The 20856-nt window shown below is 28.9% G+C and overlaps 1 protein-coding gene across 2 annotated transcripts; it reads left to right on the forward strand.

The window, feature by feature from the left end:
* On the forward strand, positions 1 to 20297 carry LOC145759852 (puratrophin-1-like). 2 transcript variants are annotated; one of them, XM_082573705.1, is made up of 20 exons: positions 1 to 1001; positions 1508 to 1603; positions 1967 to 2078; positions 2346 to 2439; positions 2909 to 3001; positions 3085 to 3204; positions 3445 to 3677; positions 3985 to 4123; positions 4423 to 4542; positions 14219 to 14413; positions 15711 to 15845; positions 16051 to 16185; positions 16367 to 16836; positions 17107 to 17182; positions 17387 to 17560; positions 17912 to 18071; positions 18424 to 18740; positions 19005 to 19182; positions 19506 to 19918; positions 20133 to 20297. In XM_082573705.1, exons 1-20 carry the CDS (start codon positions 50 to 52, stop codon positions 20136 to 20138), a joined length of 4218 nt encoding a protein of 1405 aa, XP_082429831.1. In that variant the 5' UTR covers positions 1 to 49; the 3' UTR covers positions 20139 to 20297. The 2 variants fall into 2 exon arrangements, with proteins under 2 accessions (XP_082429831.1, XP_082429829.1); XM_082573703.1 differs by having other exon boundaries at positions 19506 to 20297.
* The last annotated feature ends 559 nt before the right edge of the window (positions 20298 to 20856 follow it).

Genomic DNA, 20856 nt, shown 5'->3' on the forward strand with positions numbered 1-20856 from the left:
ATTAGATTTGTTTTCGTGGGTAGGATTTTTACGCTTAATTTAAAATTCAATGGAGCACGACCAAACAACTCATCCCGATGACCCCTCGGAGTCAATTCAAGGTCAAGTCAGCGGAACTGATGACATCACAATCCATGACATTATTGAAATTAAAGAAAATAATTTAAGTGTTGAAGAAAAATTAGGAAGTGTAAAAACAAAAGGGGAGGTAAAAGACTTGGATAATTATGACATCACAATTAAAGCGTTATTGGATTCCTTACTTTGTTCTATTGAGAATGAAAACAAAGAAGATATTGTGACATCACATTCAGGGGATTGTTTAAACAAACAGTTTAACGATTCAATCGAAAACAATTCAGCGGAAAGTTTTGTTAACTTCACACACACTCGTGTTAACGATGAAAGTTTAATGAATCAGTGTGTAAATACTGATTTAAACAAAAATGAAAAATGTGATGAATTAAATAATAACAACTTTGAACATTCCAATACTTTGTCTTGTGCTGACGATTTTTCAAAACTTAAAATTGATGAAAAAAAATTAAATTTAACTGAATCGGAAAATGACAATGAATTTTCAAATCTCGAAATTTCTGATTTAAAGAATGGAAATCATATAAATTTAATCGAAGACCAACTAGAAAATAACAATATTAACTTTAAAGAAAACAACAAAACTGACAAAATTTTAACTGAAACAAAAGAGTTTCAAGAAACAAATAAATCAATCCTAACGGAATTAAATGAAACTGAAATAAAGTCGCAAGAACAGGTTATGTCGCAAAGCGAAAGTACTGACAGCATACTGGATGATAATAGCTACCCTTCATGTAACTGTATGGATATACAGAACGTAATCTTCCCCAAATCTTGGGTGGAATCGAGACAGAATAAGAAGCAAAGAAATTATTCAGTAATGTCGAGACAAGATAGTCGGAAACATGATTTTGTTTATTGTGGACTCGAGAAAATTATTAAACCAGCAACTAAAGACAAAGGTATTTTAAATTTTTATTAATTGGCATTTAATAGTCGATAGCCTGCTCTATGTTGGGCATTTTAATTGTTGTGATATGGTCACAACTCTTAATATATGACCATGATAATTTACCCGTGCGCCACAAACTTTAGTTTAATCAATTTTGTATGCCTATAAATATGTATTGTTCACTAAGCCCCATTATATATAGATTTAATTAATTCTAACGCAATTAAAAAAAAAATTAAAAATCTTTTATCTCAGCAATTTTACTCAATTACATCATTGTCATCTTGTTGTTTTAGCAGATTGTTTAATAACGTACTTGAAATCTTAATTGACCTATTAATTGATTTGTTTTGGCAACCAATAAAACACTTGTACAAGTTTTAAATGACAGTTGTTTTAAGTGTTATGTTAAGCCCTAAACCTAATTTCGCAATATGCAATAAAATTATATATCACTTGATTTAAATCATATATTGTTATACATTTGTAGAAATGTAAATCTTTTTTTTGTTTTAGATATTTCGATGACTTCTTGCATTAAAGTAGAAACCCCTAAGCAAGCAGCTGACATTCCACAAGATATTCTTTATTCTGGAGTTATTGAATTTCCAGGTAAACACCCATTTGTAATAAGTCAATATTTAATTATCCTCGATGTGGGAAGGTTGACTTCATGACCTAAACATTGAGTAACATCAGTTACCCCAACCCAGTCTCGAGTTGATTTTTGATTGATTATATTTGCTTGATAATTAAGCTGCCAATTGTTTTTTTGCTTAGCAGGAGTTCAAACCGTTTAAACCGTCTAACTGAAGGGTGCTACAGCATAAAAGCAGTGGTGATCGAACACATGTTCCCATGTAGTTATTGGCCTAGCATGCGTTCATACTATTTATAGCGTCTTACTTATCTTAAATAAAAATCTATAAATATTTTATATATATACATAAAACAAACAACATTGTTTTTGTTTAGGTACTGAGGATTTGGAAGGATATCGGTTGATTATCTTATACTCTGACCCCCACTTGTGGCAACATTACAGCATAGGATGCATTGCGTTAGCCCGATTTCTACTATATACCGTGTAAGTTAAAACTGGAATAAAGACTTTTTTGTGGATTATTTGCAAATGCCACCGAATCTTATTTTATTTGCATCAAAATTTAAAATTTTTGGCATTTTTACATCTTAAGCTTTTGTTTATAAAATAAACAGATTAATTTTTATAAATAAATATTCTTTTGTTTAACTTTTACTATTTGGTTTTACCAAAATCCCATGCCTGAAGCATTGTTATGACTAGTTAAGTTATTAATTGTTAATCTGAACTTTAAATATTTAAATTATTTAGGTCAGGGTTGCCAAAAGTTTTGTTGTTAATTGATGCAAGAACTACTGATGTTGTATCATCTGAAAATATTTTGGAATCACTGGCTATATTCAAGGTAAAAATAAAATTTTTAATAATTCTTACAAAAAATATTCCAGGAAAATCACAATTTTTAGACATCAAAAATGAAAATGTTTTTTTTTCAATTTTTCGTGTTGGAATTTTTTATTTAATGGAAAAGTAATTGTTAAAACTAACAAGCACCACTTGACCTATTACATGTTAGTTACACCTTCCATGTTTGCTTAACTTTCATGTTAATGTATGTTCAGTGTTAGAACTTAGTGAGTAAATATTTAACTTTAACAAACTTCTGTTTGTTCAAGAAGTTGTTTTCACATATTTTCGACACTTTTTGTTTGATTTTAACACTTTTTAAAATGGGAATTTTATCCGAAAAAATGTTAATTTTTTTTATATTTGAATAAGTTAGGATTAAAAGTAAAAAATATTTAAATGAAGTTTTTTTAATTGTATTTTTGCTTCAGAAAATAACTAACCAATTTTTTCTTATTTTAATTTAGGCAAACTTGGAAAATTTGGATTTCAAAATTCTCCTCCTATCGGAAGAAAACGAATCTTTTGAAGAAAACATTTCATCTATTTTCCAACCAAAGGTTCATATTATAAAATAATTAAAAATTAAGTCATTTAGTTTGTTAATATATTTTTGATTATATTAAAAATTTAATTTTTTCAGTGTTGCCAAATTATTCGAAGTTTAGACGAGCTTGGCAACTATTTTTCAAAGGAAAATCTTCCGAATAAATTTGGGGGAAACTTTGTATTTTCGAATGCTGAATGGATACAGAATAGACTGGTAACATGCTTATACATTTGTCTAATAATGGAGCTTTGTGGACGATATATAAATATGTCCAATTTATAAGCCTACAAAATAAATAAAACTATCATTTGTGGCGCATATGTTATTGTGGGCGAATATTAGTTAAGAGCTGTAATTATTTTACGACAATTAAAATGTTGGCTGAAAGGCTATGGACTGGTAATACTTTTAAATTTTTTTTAATTTTAAACTTAATTAAAAAATTATTTTTAGGTTGTTGATGCGTTTGTGCTCTTCTGCGAAAATGTTCAACATAATTTCGAACGTGAAACTCTGCATATGACATCACAATCACTACCCGACAATGCTATGGCAACCAGGTCCTTATTGGTTGATCACCATGACGATATGCATCGATTGTTAGATGACAAACAACTACAAAATCTCCAGAATCGAGGGCAGAGAATTCTTCAACAATTGTTAGAAGACTCTGGAACGGATGCTCGGTAATATTTAAAACTTTTTTTGTCAAAAACTAAAAATATTTAAATTTTTGTTGAATGTTATTGTCAATTTTAAGTGAAAACACTAAATTATTTATCTTGAAAATTTAATCTCTTTTAAATAAGTTTTACTCTAAAAACAATACAAGCTTGTAAATTATTTATTAACGGTTTTGTGTTACTGAATAATTGGAATTTTTGAATTTAAAAATTGTTTTTTTTTTATTTAAAAATTTTTAATTTAAAAATTGTTTTTTATAGATTTTAACAATTTTCTATTAAATTTGAATTGTTTATTATGACATCATAGAACTTGTGCGGAGAAAGTGCATTCCAGTTATACTTCAGCCAATCAGGCGGTCTCCCAGTTTGTGCATGTCGCTGACGAGAGACTTTTATCACTAGAGCGACATCTACTGGTGAAAGAGTTTGAGCAATCGTGTGAAAAAGTAAATCAACTTTTTTTTGTACTTTTAAGCTAAAGATAATATTTTGGATATTAAAAAAATCGGGGAGGAACAATTTTTTTAATTCTTGACAATTTTTTGACATTTTTTTTAATTATTGGGAAATTTTTTACAATTTTTGGGGAAATTTTTGTCATTTTTTTATCGTTTTGTTGCCTTTTTTTTTAAACTGGTGACCTATTATAATTACCTGTTTTTAAAAACCTATTTTTTTTGAAATTAAGTTCCTGATTTTTTTAATCAGTTTTTCATTTTAAATCAATTTTTTGTATTTTTTCCAGATATTAAAGTGGTCAAATTCTTGTTCAACAAAACTGGACAACTTTCAAGTCGAGGACGATTCTTTTGAACTTCTTAAATCCCAGCAAGAAAACTTTGAAATATTTTACTACGATGTCATTGTAAGTTGAAATATTTAAATTATTTATACACCAATAATGGTTAAAATTTGAACCATACAATAACCGATATAATGGTGCAATGGTAAAAATGGTTTAACCATTTTTATGGTTAAAAGGAACCATATTTTTAACCATAGGAACCATATTTTATTTTTAACCATAGGAACCATATCCATTTTTTTAATCATAGGAACCATATTTTAAAAGGAACCAAAGGAACCATATATTTTAATCAATTTAAAAATATAAATATTTTCTCTATGACCTAATAAAGGAAGTAGTTGTGATTTAATAATTTCAATTATGATGATCTCGAATTATCGTAACGTTCATATCTCGTTCTACAACTTTTCACCATTATGACGTCATAATAGAAAAGCGCGACAACGCGTCGTTAAATTTCGATATTGAACTTCGCAGTTGTTAACAACCGCGTTATGTTTTATTCGCAAACAATCGCCCCATTGTTGCGTGGTAATAAAACCCCGAATTCGAGCGATTTCATCATAATTCGCTTGCTCTGTTACGTCATTCCAGATTATGACGTCGTAAACTGAAGGTCAAGGTTATTAACCCCAGCTTAGCAAAGTTTAATGTTTTGGCAAAAACATCGAAATTTCTTGAGCGGAAATTTTCGATGTTTTTGACATAAATTGCTCGACAGCATCGTCTAGCGGTAATATTTTTTAAATTTTAAAGGCAAAGTTTGTCTTGGTTGAGAGAGATATTTGTTAACACTTGTAGCGCTGTAGAGTAAATATATTTTTTAGATTGACGATAAAAAATTGTTTTTTTTAATTATTGGTAAATATTCAATTTAATAAAAACAACTAAATTTTGAAAAAAGGTAGTAAAAAAATTAATATTTTAAAAATTCAATTTACTCAAATTTTAATTAAAATCTAGTTTGTCCTTTTTCAAATTAAATTGTTAAATGAATTGTTTTGTAACAAACAACTTAATTTCCTATTGTATTGTTGTTTGATTTGTTTAATAACAAAACTTATTGTCCACTTCTTCCTAATTTCTTGAGAAAATTAAAATTGTTTTTCACAGATTATGATCTTAGTTTGTTAAAATTAAAAAAAATGTAAATTTAAATTGTTTTTGAATTATTAAAAGTTTGATGTAGGTAAATTAATCTTATCCACAAGTTTGTGTATTCTCATACTTAATACATGTATCTATAACGTCATAATGCGATTTAATTGTTATTAATATAAACAATAAGAATTTCTCAATAAAAACCGAAAAACACAATTTTGTCTCAAAAAATATAAATTTAAAAAAAAAATTATTACAATCACGTGACTTTTGACGTCATAGCCAACCATTGTGATGTAATAGTAGGTAAGAGCATGTTTAAAATTACGTGATGCATTTGAATTAATAGAGATTTTCGAGAATTGGAAAAAATTGTAAAAGTTTTAATTGTTAAAACATTTCCTTACTTTATTGTTTGGTGGAATGTTAACAATGTTGTCCAACAATTGGTTTTATGACATCACAATACCTATTGTCGAGCAATGATGTTTTAGGGAGGATTTGTTTGTTTTTCTCTTTTGACGTCAGTAGTTTTAGAAGAAATAATTACTCTCTAGGTAAACGTTCATAATAAACATGACTTTGGGGACTTTATTTTGCATTATGACGTAATAAACAATAATTGGAGGCAATTGTTAGGTTACAGGGAGTAACAATCAATTAGTGTTTACGTAACAATGAAAGTAGACGCTGTGTCTATGACGTAGGCGCCCCAGAGTCGCGTTGTTGTCGTTTTATCACACTTTCAAGCTCTGGAAAGTAACATTTTAGTCGTTATCAGCTACTTGAGTGAAATTTAAATTCTGATTTAACCTCATTTGAGTTCTGTTAAATTTTGTCCGTTGTACTCGTATCTGTAAGATCAAAGGAAAAATAGGCCGTAACGTATTCATCCGCGCCCATAAAACACCTTTATTAGATTAAAAACTTTAATTTAAAAGGTTACAAAAAGTCAATTTTTATTTCTCGTGTTACATAATTTTTTTATTGTCGCATCACCTCGAGTTACAATACTGTTTATGACGTCATTTACAACTATTATGACATAAACAATAAGTTGATTGTGGTTGAAATCGAGATGGGGTTTGTGGCTCGGAAAACGGAAACGTCGACTTTCACACACTATCGCGTCGTTTATTAGGTCATAGTCGATTTTTGAGTTTTAAATGTTACGTCACAGTCAATTTTTGAAATTTAATTATTACGTCACAGTTGATTTTTAAAATTTTAATTATCACGTCACAGTCAATTTTTGATTTTTAATTATTACGTCACAGTTGATTTTTAAAGTTGAATTTTTACGTAACAGTCGTTTACTAGGTGTTTATTGTGACGTCATAAGCAAAAGTGTGAGTAAATGTTTAAATACTGTGACATTGTGTTAACTATTATTTACCCAACAATGATCGATATTGTGACGTCATAATCAGCGTCAAATAGTCACGAAGTACTTTGTTAAACCAGGTTTGAAATCCTGGGTTAATTCTGGGACTGTAAACTAATATTTAATCAACTTAAGGAAGTTAAATATGTGATTATAAGCTAAAGTTTAAATCAATATTAGGTCTTTGTTAGTAATTATGTAGTAGCATGTGATATTATCTTGTTAAATGATGAGAATTAAAAGTTTTTGTAACTTTATTAATTTAATTAGTTTAATGGTCAAGTTAAAATTTTATTAATTTAAAAAAATATTAAAATTTATTTTAGAAATCGAATAAATTATTCTGTTTTATCTGAGTTTTATTATTTTGTTAAATTTTGCACCTGAATTTCACTAAAATAGGAAAGGTTAAAATTATCTCAAACCGCACGCAACGCCGACCTTAACAATAAAATATCACGAGCGTCCTTTTATTGTGTTTATTTGTCCATAACCACTTCAAAGCGACGACTATTTGTTCTATTTGTGCCGTTTTTGGGCAATTTTACTTAGGTTTTGTTACAAATTTTTTTTTTTTTGTGCGAAAACACAGCCTTAATTAAATTTTATGCTTGGCCATTCACGTGACCAACTTTTTATGACGTAACAATCAATTAGTGACGATTGACTTAACGTTCGTGACGTCATAATCAATAAAGCGCAAAGTTCTTCGGAAATAAAAGCTTAACTTTAGAAAAACTTTTGCAAAAAGTTGTTTTAATTCACAAAAAATGGCGATTATGACGTAATAAGTGACCATTGTTGACCGAACAAACAAAGATTGTGGTTAGTGAATGACCGATTATTAAATTCAAAAACACGTGTTTTAAAATGTTACATGTTGTAACCATAGAAACCGATTTCCGCTTGTATTAATCTATTTACATTTGTATTAATGTAAACTTATGATTCAACATAATGTTGAATTACTATTTATCAGTATATTAACATTATAGGAAGATTAATAATCTTTAAAATAAAAATTAAGTCAGTTTTTGAAATAGAATTTCTGATTTAAAGTTTTTAGTTTTAAAGTTTTTTTTTTTTTTAGTTTTAAACTTTTTGTTTTTTTAGAAAGTGTCTTTTTTAAATCCTTGTATTTTAATCTTTTAATTCTAGTACTGACGTCATAATCTTTGTTTTTAAAATAAGCAGATTTTTAGATGAAAGAAAAATTAGAAATTTGATATTTTTGTCAATTTATTTAATTACTTTTATTACTTTTATCATATTTTTGCAAAATTGTTTAAGGTTTTAAATTAAATATTTAGAATTATAAGATTTTAATTATTATTTACATAATTTACTTTAAAATTTAAAATTGCATTTTTTTGTAACTTTTAAAAACAAAAAAAATTTTTAAATTTGTTTTTTTTGGCCGCAAAGTTCAACTAAGTACAAACTTAAGTATCAATTGTGACGTCACGGTCGGATATTTTTGACGTGGTTTGATGTTGAGTGTTGAGATCGTGAGTTAACAACTTGGAGTATGTTTCGAGTCGAAACTCAAGAGTCTTAAACTATTTGTTCTAATTTCGGAAACTTTTAGGGGTTCAAACGATTTTGCGTCGAAGGGTTCTGGGTTCGAATCTCGTTGTGAGCATTTTTTTAAATAATAATTTTACTAAAGATTTTAAATTTTCTTAATGTTTTGAGTTCAAATCTCGTTGCGGACATTTTTTTTATAAAATAACTTTAAATTTTTTTAATATTTCAAGTTCGAGTCCCGAAAGTTTCAAGTTCAATTCCCGTTGTAGACATTTTTTCCCGTTGTAGACAATTTAAACTTCACTTAAAATTTAAATTTTTTTTTTGTAATTTCATTTATTAATATTTAAAATGTAAACTTAATGGTCTTGTATTTAGTTTGTTTAACATTAGATCACGTGACGCAGATGTGTAATCGCTGAATCATTGCCAGACATTCTTGTTGAATATTTTATAGGTTTTCGTTCAACTTAACATTGTAGAAAGATAAATCATTCTTAGATGTGAGGGTAGTTTATGGGGATTTATGTAGATTTAAGATGAAATAAGAAGCAGTAAAACCTGTTTTCAGTTACTTTTTTATTGAAGTTAATGTATAATATTGATATGTTTAAATAAGTATTTCACATAACCGAAAACTAGTTTACTAAATTTGCTCGGAAGCCAAAATTTGAAAACAAAATTTTACCGAAAACTTTATTTTAAATTAAATGGCATTTTTCGAGTAGGGTAAGGGTGAACTGGGGTTAATAGAAAATGCCCCATTTTTTCGGTAAAATTCTGTTTTCGGGCATTTACTTTTCGTTCAAATAAGAGTAATCCATTTTCATATCCTAACTTCTAAGGTATTATAATACTTTAAATATAAGGTTAGCAGTTTTAATTAAATTTATTTTTTATAACACGGCAAGCCTAATAAATGTTAATGACAAGTTTAAGCCATCTTATGTTTCTAATAATAAAACTAATTAGTTTTTAAGTAGTGGAAGCGGCTTAACTGCCATTTTCTTTAACTTTATAGTTGTATTAAAATACTGTTAACATTTTAATTGTATTTAGAACCAGTCGTAAATTTGTTTGTTAATTTTTAGAATGATTTTAAATTAATTAACGAGTATTTTAATGGTATATAGTAAGATATATTAAAATATTTTGTGAATATATGTTATCTAGTTTTCTAAATATAGATTCCAGTTATCGAGTTGTGTTTGTAAATATTTGAAAACTGTTATATTATGACGTAATGCTTGTACCGTGAGAAAATGACTGGTTACAAGTTGTTATGAAAATGTGCAGAACTTTTTAAAGTGGATTTTAATATTTTAAATATATATATGTAGTTAGTTTAACTGATATTTAGTTTTAGTTTTTTATGTAGTTTTTGACATGCGTTCTTTTGTTAGATGCCCTTAATTAGTTAAACATATAATAAAGTGTCAGACTAGTTTGTATATTAAAAAAAATCATTTTTATTTTTGTTAAAGTTGTTAAAATTTTACATTCTTCGGGTGTTTTTAAAACTAGATGTTAAAAGCATGTTAATTTATTCGAAATCCGGTAATTATGCTTAAATTTTAACAGTTTTATGCTAATTATAATCTAATTATCAACAACGATTAATTAATTGTCTAACTTGTCAGCAAATATAGTTGATCAAACTTATTATTCAGTTAAGAGTGCTTCAGTTTAAACGGTTGTATTGATTTATTGATTTCAATTCGAAGAGTTTTTATTTATTGTAAATTCAAAGTTTTAACAATTTGTTAAACTATTTTTACGAGAAATATTTATTGTCGTCGATTTTTATTTTTTCGTTGTTCTCTGAAGTGAAAACGCGGTCATTGCTCCCCGTGCGAATGCAGCGATTGTTTTACGACAATTACGTCATAAAGGAATTTTTTTACGGCACAATGTTATATTTGATCTTGTAGTATTAGCATAGGAACGTTAACTACAGAGTAACATCTGCTAAGTAAGGTTAAGTTTTAGAAAGAAGTTGTTAAAATTTAGAAAGAGAATATTTTTTTTATTTTTTAGTTATCAATATTTTTGTTTGTGGGTTTATTTGTATTTCAATTAATCTTATCTATATTAAGATAAATATTTCAATGTCATTTGAACCAATATTAGCTCAGTTTTAAAACTTCAAAAAGGTTTTTAATAAAATAATAAATATTTGGAGTTTCAGTTTCAGATTGTTTGCTTAAGATTTTGACTTTTTGCAAATGATTTTTTAGTTTAAAGAAAAATTTTAAATATCACAGACTTGATATTTAATTGTTAAAATTAATGGCATTGTTATTTGTTATTCATAGATGTAGTTAATTAGTCAATTATACCCAAGTTAGTTCTTATAAAGGAAATATTATTTGCTTATAATGACCTTATAAGTCGCGCAGTTGCTTGTAATTAAGAATGGCGCCGCAAAATGTGAAAACTTACAATAATTCTTTAATTAAAATGTTGAAGACTTTAATTTAATTATGGTCTGGTGTCGGCGGCATTTTTTCGGTTAAATTTTTTCATTTTTTTTCGACGTGTTGTTTGAAATATTAATGCGATAATGACGTAATAGACAGGATATTTATTGCGGCATAAAACCAACAATAAACTCGGAGCAGCCTCGTTAAAACATGGAATATTTTATTTTGTTTAAAAAATGTTTAACAAAAAATTTAAATTAAAATTATAAAAAAAAATGTCATATATTTAAATAAAATTTTACAAATGTCAGTATATGTAATTTAAAATCCAATTTTTGCCCAATTTTACGTAATGTAAATGTTACATTTGAAATAGATCCAATAATAACATAATTTCGTCCAAACTTACGATTGAAATAAAATCTCTGAATTTAAAATGTTATTGAAATTAAATCCTTACCTTAGGAATGCGATATCGTCAATACGAGTAAGGTGTGGTGTTTAATAACTAACTATCTCGCGTTATTAGCTGGCTACATTCTAGAGTTCAAATTTAATCGAAAAAAAAAACGAAAAATGAAAAAAAAATTTTTTTGTTTTTTTGTTATTTTAAAAAACGGTCGAAAAATGACAAATTTCATATTTTTTCTTTTTTTTTTTTTTTTTTTTTTAGAGACTTAATATTATATATTATGTTAATATTATATATTAGTCAATTTTTATAGTGGGCGTTTAAGAGAAATAAGTTTTTAAATTTTCTTTCTTTTCTCTTATCTTACAACATTTTGATTTTACATTATTACGGTTAGTTATGACATCATAATCACTTCACCAATCGTGATTAATTACTCCACAGTCGAGGTTAAAGTAATATATTAAATACATTGATCTTGTTAAAGTTGTTTTTTTATTTTACCGTTTTTGTTGAAAATGTTATTCAAATTTAAATAACCTTTTAGTGTAAATATTAAGAGATAGAGTTTAAATATTGACTTGGAATTCCGATTTTAATGGAGAAATTGCCTTTTTTTAACGATTTCTGCAAACTGTTAACTTTGTTTTTTAAGTTTTAGTTTAGCTAGATTAAATTTAAAGTTAAAAATGTGGTGTTTTAATAATTAAATTAATTAACAAACTTGTGTAATTTTGGTGTTAAATTAATAAACTTAAAGGTGTAAAAATTCAAGCAACTTATTTTTTCTTGTGCAGCAGCATAAATAAAACATTTTAACACACCATTACTAGTGAAATAAAAGGGTTTTTGTGTAAGTTGTTGGTCATAAGTTTAGCATTGTTCTTTAAATTGTTAAACAAATATTACAAAGTTTTAAAAATCAACAATTATTTATTTTTGCGAAGTTCACATGGTTGTTTTGTTTACATTTTGGTTCTTTTCACAATTTTAACAAGTATGAGATTGTGGGAACTCAAAATTTGACCTCAAGTTTTTATTTTAATTAATTTTTTGTTTAGTTTTTGTAACTTTCCGTGGTTTTATATTTTATTTGAATTTAAATAAGGTATAAAGTTCATCAAATACTTCTAGATTTTAGGTTAATTTTTAAGCATTTTCTGGTCTTAAAATGCACTCAAAAACTTTAAAAGTTTACAGAAAATAAATCTTTAAATTGAGAAGTTTGTTGATATAGGAAATCGACTTCCTTTATTTTTACGTCTCCTTAAAACCCGCTGCGATATTTTCCGCTCTAGTGATCGCCATTGTTTGAATTTGCCTTTTTTGTGACGACACAGAGAAGCGCCGAAGGGCTTTTTCAGCGCTCGGTAATTCGCGTTGTCTCGCGCTCTGAGATAGTTCGTGTTAGGAAAAGTAAAATCTAGTCAAAACTCAGACAGGCGTTGTTTTAAAAATTAAACTAATTAAACAAGTTCTAGAATGTTTTTATTTAAATTTATCCTCGATGTGGAATTATCAAATAAGTTATTAGTTGATAGATGAATTCCTATTATTACGTCACATACGTGGTTATTATTCGTTTTAAGTTTTTTGCTTGTGAGGTAGCAAGTGGTCAGTTTTTTTCGCTGTAAAATTTGAAGTATTTTTGTTAGCAAAACAGGAGCACAAATTAAAGGTTATAAGGTTAAAGATATATTACCTTATAAGGATATATTTGTATCGCTTTAGATGTTAGTTAACTTTAAGATTTGTCGAAAAGTTAATCCCTTATACTTTAATGTTGATTAAATAATGATAATGTGTGAAACTAGATATTTAGATCTTTGATATAACAAAGTTCAAACGAATCTGAAATAATTAATTTAAAATTTAATTAGGTTTTAACAAAAAAAAAATTTATACGTTTTATATTTACTTTAAATAATTTTTATTTTTTGTAATTTTTGCTAAACTTTTACTCAATTTAAAAACGCTTTATCTAAATAGCACGGACAACCCTTGTTGAAAATATGTTTTTAATCAAAATTGCCGATAAGATAAACAGGATATTTATATCCATACAAGTTAAAACTCCGTAACTTGAACTAAGTATACTGATTGATAACAAAAATTCGGGGTCACTCGACGGTGGGATTTGATTGAAATAAGTTAATTACTGGCTATTGTGTGATGACAATGGGGTGATTGTGACGTGTTGTGTGATTTATTGTTGCGTAGTTGCCACGCCATATGTTTGTAATTACGGGATTCTAGAAATGTTGCAAATTGAGATTTTAAACATAGAAGTACAGACTGTATTGCAGTTTAGTTATTTAAACTAATATATAATAAGATTTATCGCGTTTATTTACAAATTAAATTGGAATAATTGTCCTAAGACTAGGTTGGGATAATTTTATAAATTTTGGTTGGTAACCGAATCACCCAAATCGAGGATAAAGCAAAAATACCCAAGAAAATGTTTTTTTTATTTATAGTTAGTAATTTACGTGGATTATAGTTTAAAAAAAGGTGAATCAGAATTAGTTCTGATTCGCTGATTTTCACGGGAATTACACCGGTTATGACGTAACATTGCTTTGATTGTTTGCAAACAAGCGATTTTCTCACTAGAAAAGGAAGCGCGAAAATTGTAGTTTGTTTAAATGACGTCATAATTACATTTCCTGCATTCGCCCGTTTAGTGATTATTACGCCACAGTACGACAACGCGACCAGGTGTGGGGTGCGAGATAATCGCCAACACCTTAAATGTGGTACAACGCGGTACTATTTACGCTTAAAATAGTATTCATCCGCTGTGAAAATTAATTGCAATTAAAAAAATATTTTTTTGGTATTTATCCGCGATAACAATTAACATTTTCTTGTATTCATCCGCAGACTCAGTATGCAAAGTGTAATAGTGTGTTAAGCGACGCCGAACATTTGAACGATCTCGGATACTTAAACCAAGGATTATTATTATCACAACGATCCAAACTTACTAAAGAAGAAATCAGAAACTTGGTCGAAAAAATGGACGCGAAGAAAATTGAGATTGAGACAGCCACGCAAATGTACAAGTTTATTGACCAGGTTGGGTTTATTTTTAATATTTCTGGGTATTTTGGTCAATTTTTGTGTTTGACTTGCAACGTGGTGTTGTCGCCAAAACATTTGGCTTCACTACATTATGTTAAGGGTTCGATCCCCACTGCTTTCATGCTGTAGTGCCCTTGAGTAAGGCACTATAAACGGTATAAACTTTTGCTGAGCCAGCACTTAATCAGCAGCTTAATTATTGGGCAATTATATTCTATATTATCCCAAACTGCCACAGGCAATTCGAGACTGGGTCGGGGTAACTGATGTTACTTTATGTTCAGGGCGTGCAGTTAACCTTTAAACATCAAGAATGGGATATTATTAAATTTTTCATTTTTCCTAATTTAACTTTTTATCCAAAATAATGAAATTTTTTTTAATTTAAATAAATATTAACTTTCTGGTAAATTCCCGTAGAGTGTAAATATTTATAAATATAAATTCACGTCACAAATAGAAAGATTGTGATGCAATAAAGTGGAACAAAATGATTGTGGCTTTTATAGCGGTTTTGGCACGCAATAATTTCGTCCAATTTTCGGTCTCAAATCTCAAGTGTCGTCCACTCTAATTATGATGTCATAAGTTTAAATTGAGTGACGTTAATTTGTAAATCTTTGCAAAAATTAAATCGAAATGCATGTAGTTACTTATCAAAAAAATGCCGTTGCTTGAATATTTACTCCACCGCGCCATCGAGTGTTGGAAATAAAATCTTAAAATAGAAATGAACTTTGTTGTCTCAACAACATAGCACAGCGCCTTTTAAGGACCACTTTTACGCCGAAAACGCGAAAATAAATCGCTGTTGTGACGTCATAGATGTAATCTAAAAAGTTTTAGGAAAGTTCGGATCGGGTTTGTGGTCGACGAAAGCGTTTTAAGCGAACCACCGCGTTTAGAACAATCGATCAATTGTGACGTAATAATGACTAACCGTATTTACATCTTTTTGACATTGATTAGAATCTAGAACGTCTTGTAATTTCTATTTTTAAAATATTGCGTAAAAATAATAAACATTTTTTGTAATTTAATTTAAATTTATTAAAATTTATTTTTTTCTTTGGCAATATTTATTTTTTTAAAAACTTAATTAAATAAACAAATATTTTTATTTAAATTGACCTTTTTATTGCAACAAAAAGCTAAGATAAACAAATTACATTTAATTTAATATGAAATAAAAAATTTACAAGATTTTTTTATATCGTTGCATCTTTTGATTTTTACCCAAATTAAAGTAAATATAATTTATCAAACAAATAATCTAAACTTTATATTTTAGGCTTACTCCTGGGCTTTGAATGGAATGAAGTTTGTGGCAATGTTAAACATGGATTCCTGTTTAACTGTAGACGCTTGTTCTAATATGTTGGAACAGTTTGATATTTATATGGAGCAGCATCCCCCAATACAGCAGGTAAATATTAAAAAAAAAATTTTTTTATTTATTTAAAAAATTTTTATTCAACATTTTTTCAACTTTTTCCTAAATTTTTTTTTTTTAATAATTAATCTTTTACTTTTATTGAACTTTTATTTTTTTATTTTATTTTTTGCCATTCCCTTTTCTTACTTTTTAAACTACTTCTAAAAATGAGTTTTCAAATTTTTTATATTTGTAGTGTGAGTTCAACAAAATGTTAGAAATGGCGGCCAAATACAACAACATCAAATGTTTGCGACAATGTGAATTTGCTCAACAAAAATGTTCTGAAACTTCTCAGCTATTTTTTAAAAGAAGAGATTTATTGGCTAAGGTAAGAAATCTTTTAACAAATTAAAATATCTTTAATATTAAATAAATTAAATATGTTTATTTCAATAAAGTTTTTAGGATATTGCATTGATGCTTTACTTTATTAGTTGATTTTTTTATCATTATTACACTTTTCTATAGTTACAAAGACATTTTATTTAAATTTTAACAATTTATTTTAGGCCAAATCTCAACTAAAAAACCACAAAAAACGGTCGACATTTCGCATGAAAAATCGTGAAAAACTCGACAAAAATCCTCGCAATGACTCAGCAGAAAGTTCTCGTCGAACAAGTGTTCTCAGCGAAGAGTTCACCAGCGAGGGCGCTATTTCCAATGACTCGGCGATCGGAACAATGTCAAGCGAAGAAACTAGTGACTTTAACACCACCTCAGAGTCCAATTTTGAATCTCGGTCATCTCCATTATTACATCACAATCTTACTTCTCAATCCTCGCCGACGTTTCAGAGTCCACCACTTAACCACTCGGTGTCACTGTTGTCCCGACACTCGAGGAAAATCTTGAAGAAATCAGTAACCATGCCGACCAACCAAATGACTCGAACTCTCAACCAATCACAGTCTGGGACAACTTTAACAATCGGATCACCGGTTCGAAGAGAAGAAATTAAAGATACAAGCGGAAAATCGTATGTATTGTGCTGTCATAGTACACAATGTTGTAGTTAAAATTATTGAAAAAAAAATTGTCTTAATATATCTAACATTTATAAGGAGCTTAGTGGATGACATAAAAATCTAATTTATAAACCTACAAAATAAATAAAACTGCTGTTTGTGGTGCATCGGTAAATTAGCGCAGGCAAATATTTATTAAAAACCATATTACAACAATTAAAATGAAGACCTTAGGGCAGGCTATTATAATTTCAGTTAAAAATAATTTTTTGTGTTTACAGAAAAGTTGATTTAGCGATTGAAGAATTGATTTTTACTGAAAGAGAATATGTTAAATCATTGAACTATGTTATAGAGGTATAATATATTTTAAGCCTAATTTATTTATAAATTGTCAACTGTTTAACTTTAGCCAGTGATATCTGGAATTTAAATTTATTCATTTTGTAATTTTTTGGTCTATATTATTTTAAATTTTAAATTAATTTTTAATATAAAGGTCTGTTAAAAATATTTAACTTTTTGTGCTTATTTTTAATTATTTGTTTTCTATTTAAACAGAATTATTTTCCTGAGATGTGCAGACTTGATATTCCAGAAGCACTTCGTTGTAAAAGAAATATCATCTTCGGAAATCTGGAAAAAATCCACGATTTTCATTCACATTTTTTTCTTAAAGATTTGGAAAAATGTTACGGCAACCCTGCCCTGGTGGCAAAAACTTTTCAGGCACATGTAAGTGTTTCCAAATATTTTTAGTCAGATCCCCAAAAAAGATTTGATTTAAAAAGAATGTTAATTACTAATTAGCAAACCGGCAGCATGGTGTAGCTGTTGGTCCACTTGGCTTTACTACAGAAGGTCCCGGGTTCGACCACCATTGCTCTCATGCTGTAGCGACCTTAATTTGAGTGCTATAAACAATATAATATACCCAAACTGGCAAGGTCAACTTAAGACTGGGTCGGGGTAACAAATGTTACTCTATGTTTAGGTTGTGAAGTCGACCTTCCCACATCAAGGAAAAATAAATGTCAAAAAATGGATTTATTTAAAAACGTATTTTAATTAAGATTATTTTTCCAGAGAGAAAGTTTTGGGTTGTACGCTCTCTACAGTAAAAACAAACCACAAAGTGACATATTATTGTTTGAACATGGAAACTTGTTCTTTAAAACCAAACAAATTGAGCTCGGTGATAAGATGGACTTAGCTTCGTATTTATTAAAACCTGTGCAGAGAATGGGTAAGTTTAGTTTGGGTTATCAATATTTTAAGTTTAAATCACAGGAATTTATATGTTTTTTTTTAATCTAAAAGCTTAGGAAAATGACAGCCATTTAATTTGTGTTACATTTAAAGTGTTAAAATGTAACTTTTAAAAGTTTTTTCTTACTTTTATTAATTTTCTTTTTTGAAATAGTTGTCTTTAATATTTGGATTACATTTTTAACCTTATTAAATTTGTTAAAATTTCGTAATTTTCTTTAAAATTTAGAAATCATAGCTCCAGGCGATTGACGTAAAATTGATTTTGTGTTTGATAACTATATTTATAGAACAACACGCATCAAATCAACATTTACTTTTATCTATAGGTAAATATGCTCTCTTGCTCCACGCGATGGCTAAACGCTCCATCGGAAGTGAAGAACGTAGTCTTAGAACAGCAGAGGACCTTGTCAAGTTTCAACTTCGTCATGGCAACGACCTGTTAACAATGGACTCCATTCAAGATTGTGACGTCAATTTAAAAGAGCAGGGAAATTTATTACGACAGGACGAGTTTGTGATTTATTCCGGCAGAAGGAAGTTAATCCGCAGAGTGTTTTTATTCGAAGAAATGATCTTGTTTAGTAAACCAATCAGAGTGCATGGAGGTCATGATGTTTATCAGTGCAAAACTTCTTACAAGGTAAATATTTTAATATTTTAACCTGTTGTTGTTTTAACTCACTTAACAAGTATGTAAACAAGTCAAAAGCCTGCCCTACTGTTAAGATTTTAATGGTTGTAATATGGTTGCAACTCTTAACTAATATTTGCCTGCGATAACTTATCCATGCACCACAAACAGCAGTTTTATTTACTCTGACTTATAAATTAGACATACACTTATATATTGTTTATATTATTGTTAACCAAGTTCACTATATATCTAATGAAATTATTTTTCCAGACTGCCGAAATAGGAATGACGGAAAACATCGGAGACTCGGGATTTCGATTCGAAATCTGGTTCCGTCGTCGACGACAACAAGATACCTTTGTCCTCCAAAGCTCCAACAAGTCCATCAAGTGGCAGTGGGTGGAAGAGATCAAGGGGTTGTTATGGAAACAAGCTCTTAAGAACAGAGGTAGGTTTTTATCTTACTTAGAAGTTTTTTTGGGTAATTATAAAAAAGGGAGTTAAGGGAAGACTTGCAAGGAGGCACTAAAAGGGGAAAGTGGAAAGAAGGGGCTGAAAAAAGGTGTTTTGCAGTCATTTTTAGCAAAGCAGAAATTGTCAATGGTAAAAGGCATTGGGAAAGCTCTGACAATTTTTGCTGCCCTTTAAAAATTACTGCCAAACACTTTTCCTTGAGCCCATTTATTTGGCCTTCCTTTTTTAGTGTTCCCCTAACTGCCACCTTTTAGTATTGCCCGTATTTTTAATTTTAAAATGATTTAATTTATTCAGATCATCGTAAACATGAGATGTCAAGCATGGGAGTTGGAAACAAACCTCATTTGGACCTCGTCAACTCGAGTCCGAACACAATTCTTAATCGATCCGTCCTCTCAAACTTTGCTCGAAGTCGTGCCTCCGTAGCAACCACTGATTTTGAGCAAAACTCCATGTTTAACAGCAAACGGCCACACTCAGCAATATCCACGTCCTCTAGTGCTTCTAGTGGTGGGTCAGGTGGTAACCTGGCATCTGCATTGGCACTCGCTGGCTTTGACTCACGCCCCCCGATGGCGTATCGAACAATTAACGAGGACACAGAAAGTATCGAGTCGTCACAAAATGACGACTCGTCATCACAAGATATTAACGAGGATAGCCAATCAAATTCGTCAAGTCACAATGCTGGTCAATATGTGACTTCGGTAGGTTACGATTCGTTGCAGGTCGTTAGTAATATTCCATCTTAATTTTGCATGAATCATAGATATCTTAAGATTTCAATACCTGAAATTTTCTAGTCTTATTTGCCAAGTTCATTATTCCTTCATTAAGAATATATCAATAAAATCTCTTTAACTAAAATTTGCATGGCCCTTAAATGGATTAGAAATTTAAACCATTTTTTCATCTTTACAGGTTTGATTCACCAGCGCTTCTGCATTCTTGCTTTATTTATTATGTTCCTCTATGGTGCCTAAATACAAATGCATGATTTTCTGCATGTGTTCTACTGTGTTATTTCTTATCGTACTGCCATTCTCTGCTTTACTGTAAAGCTTAAATAAATAATTTAAATATTTATATCGGACATTTATAAAATGTATAAAACTTGTATTGCAACACCATCACATATCAGTTACAACAGCAGACATAAAATGAACACAATATTAAAGAATCCAAATTTGAAGAACAAAGTAGTATAGAAGTACATAATAGTGTAGTTTAGTATTCAGTTAGGTTGAGTACAATAAGACTGCAACAAGTGCAAAAACTAGACACAATTAATCGATTCTGAGACCAGGTCTCAGCACCTTTTCCCCATTTGTGAACCTGGAAGTCCGATGAAAAAATTAAAAACATATAAAAGATTAAAGCGAACCGTTTTGCTTGCTTTAAGCTTTTGCCCATTGTTAGAAACATCGCACTACACATACTTGTACATATTACAATAGTTGGGAAAATAAAAGAAGTTCCTAAGCTTGTTAAAAACTGGTGTGGTAGTGAGAACTTTAAAATATTTCTTTCATAATCTGAGGTTGCAATCAGATAAGATTGAATTAGAAATATTAAACCAAATATAAAAAATATTGCTTGTATTGTTTTGGTATGTTTTGCCTTTCTTTCACCTATATTTGAAGCA

The sequence above is a fragment of the Corella eumyota genome, chromosome 7 (assembly GCF_963082875.1).
Source record: "Corella eumyota chromosome 7, kaCorEumy4.1, whole genome shotgun sequence".
Taxonomy (NCBI): Eukaryota; Metazoa; Chordata; class Ascidiacea; order Phlebobranchia; family Corellidae; genus Corella; species Corella eumyota.

Excerpts from the sequence above, each read along its gene's own strand:
- LOC145759852 (XM_082573703.1), top strand. The coding sequence starts at position 50 with ATGGAGCACGACCAAACAACTCATCCCGATGACCCCTCGGAGTCAATT. Across the intron at positions 1,604-1,966 it reads TGGAGTTATTGAATTTCCAG|GTACTGAGGATTTGGAAGGA; the intron begins GTAAACACCCAT and ends GTTTTTGTTTAG. Across the intron at positions 19,183-19,505 it reads ACAAGCTCTTAAGAACAGAG|ATCATCGTAAACATGAGATG; the intron begins GTAGGTTTTTAT and ends TAATTTATTCAG.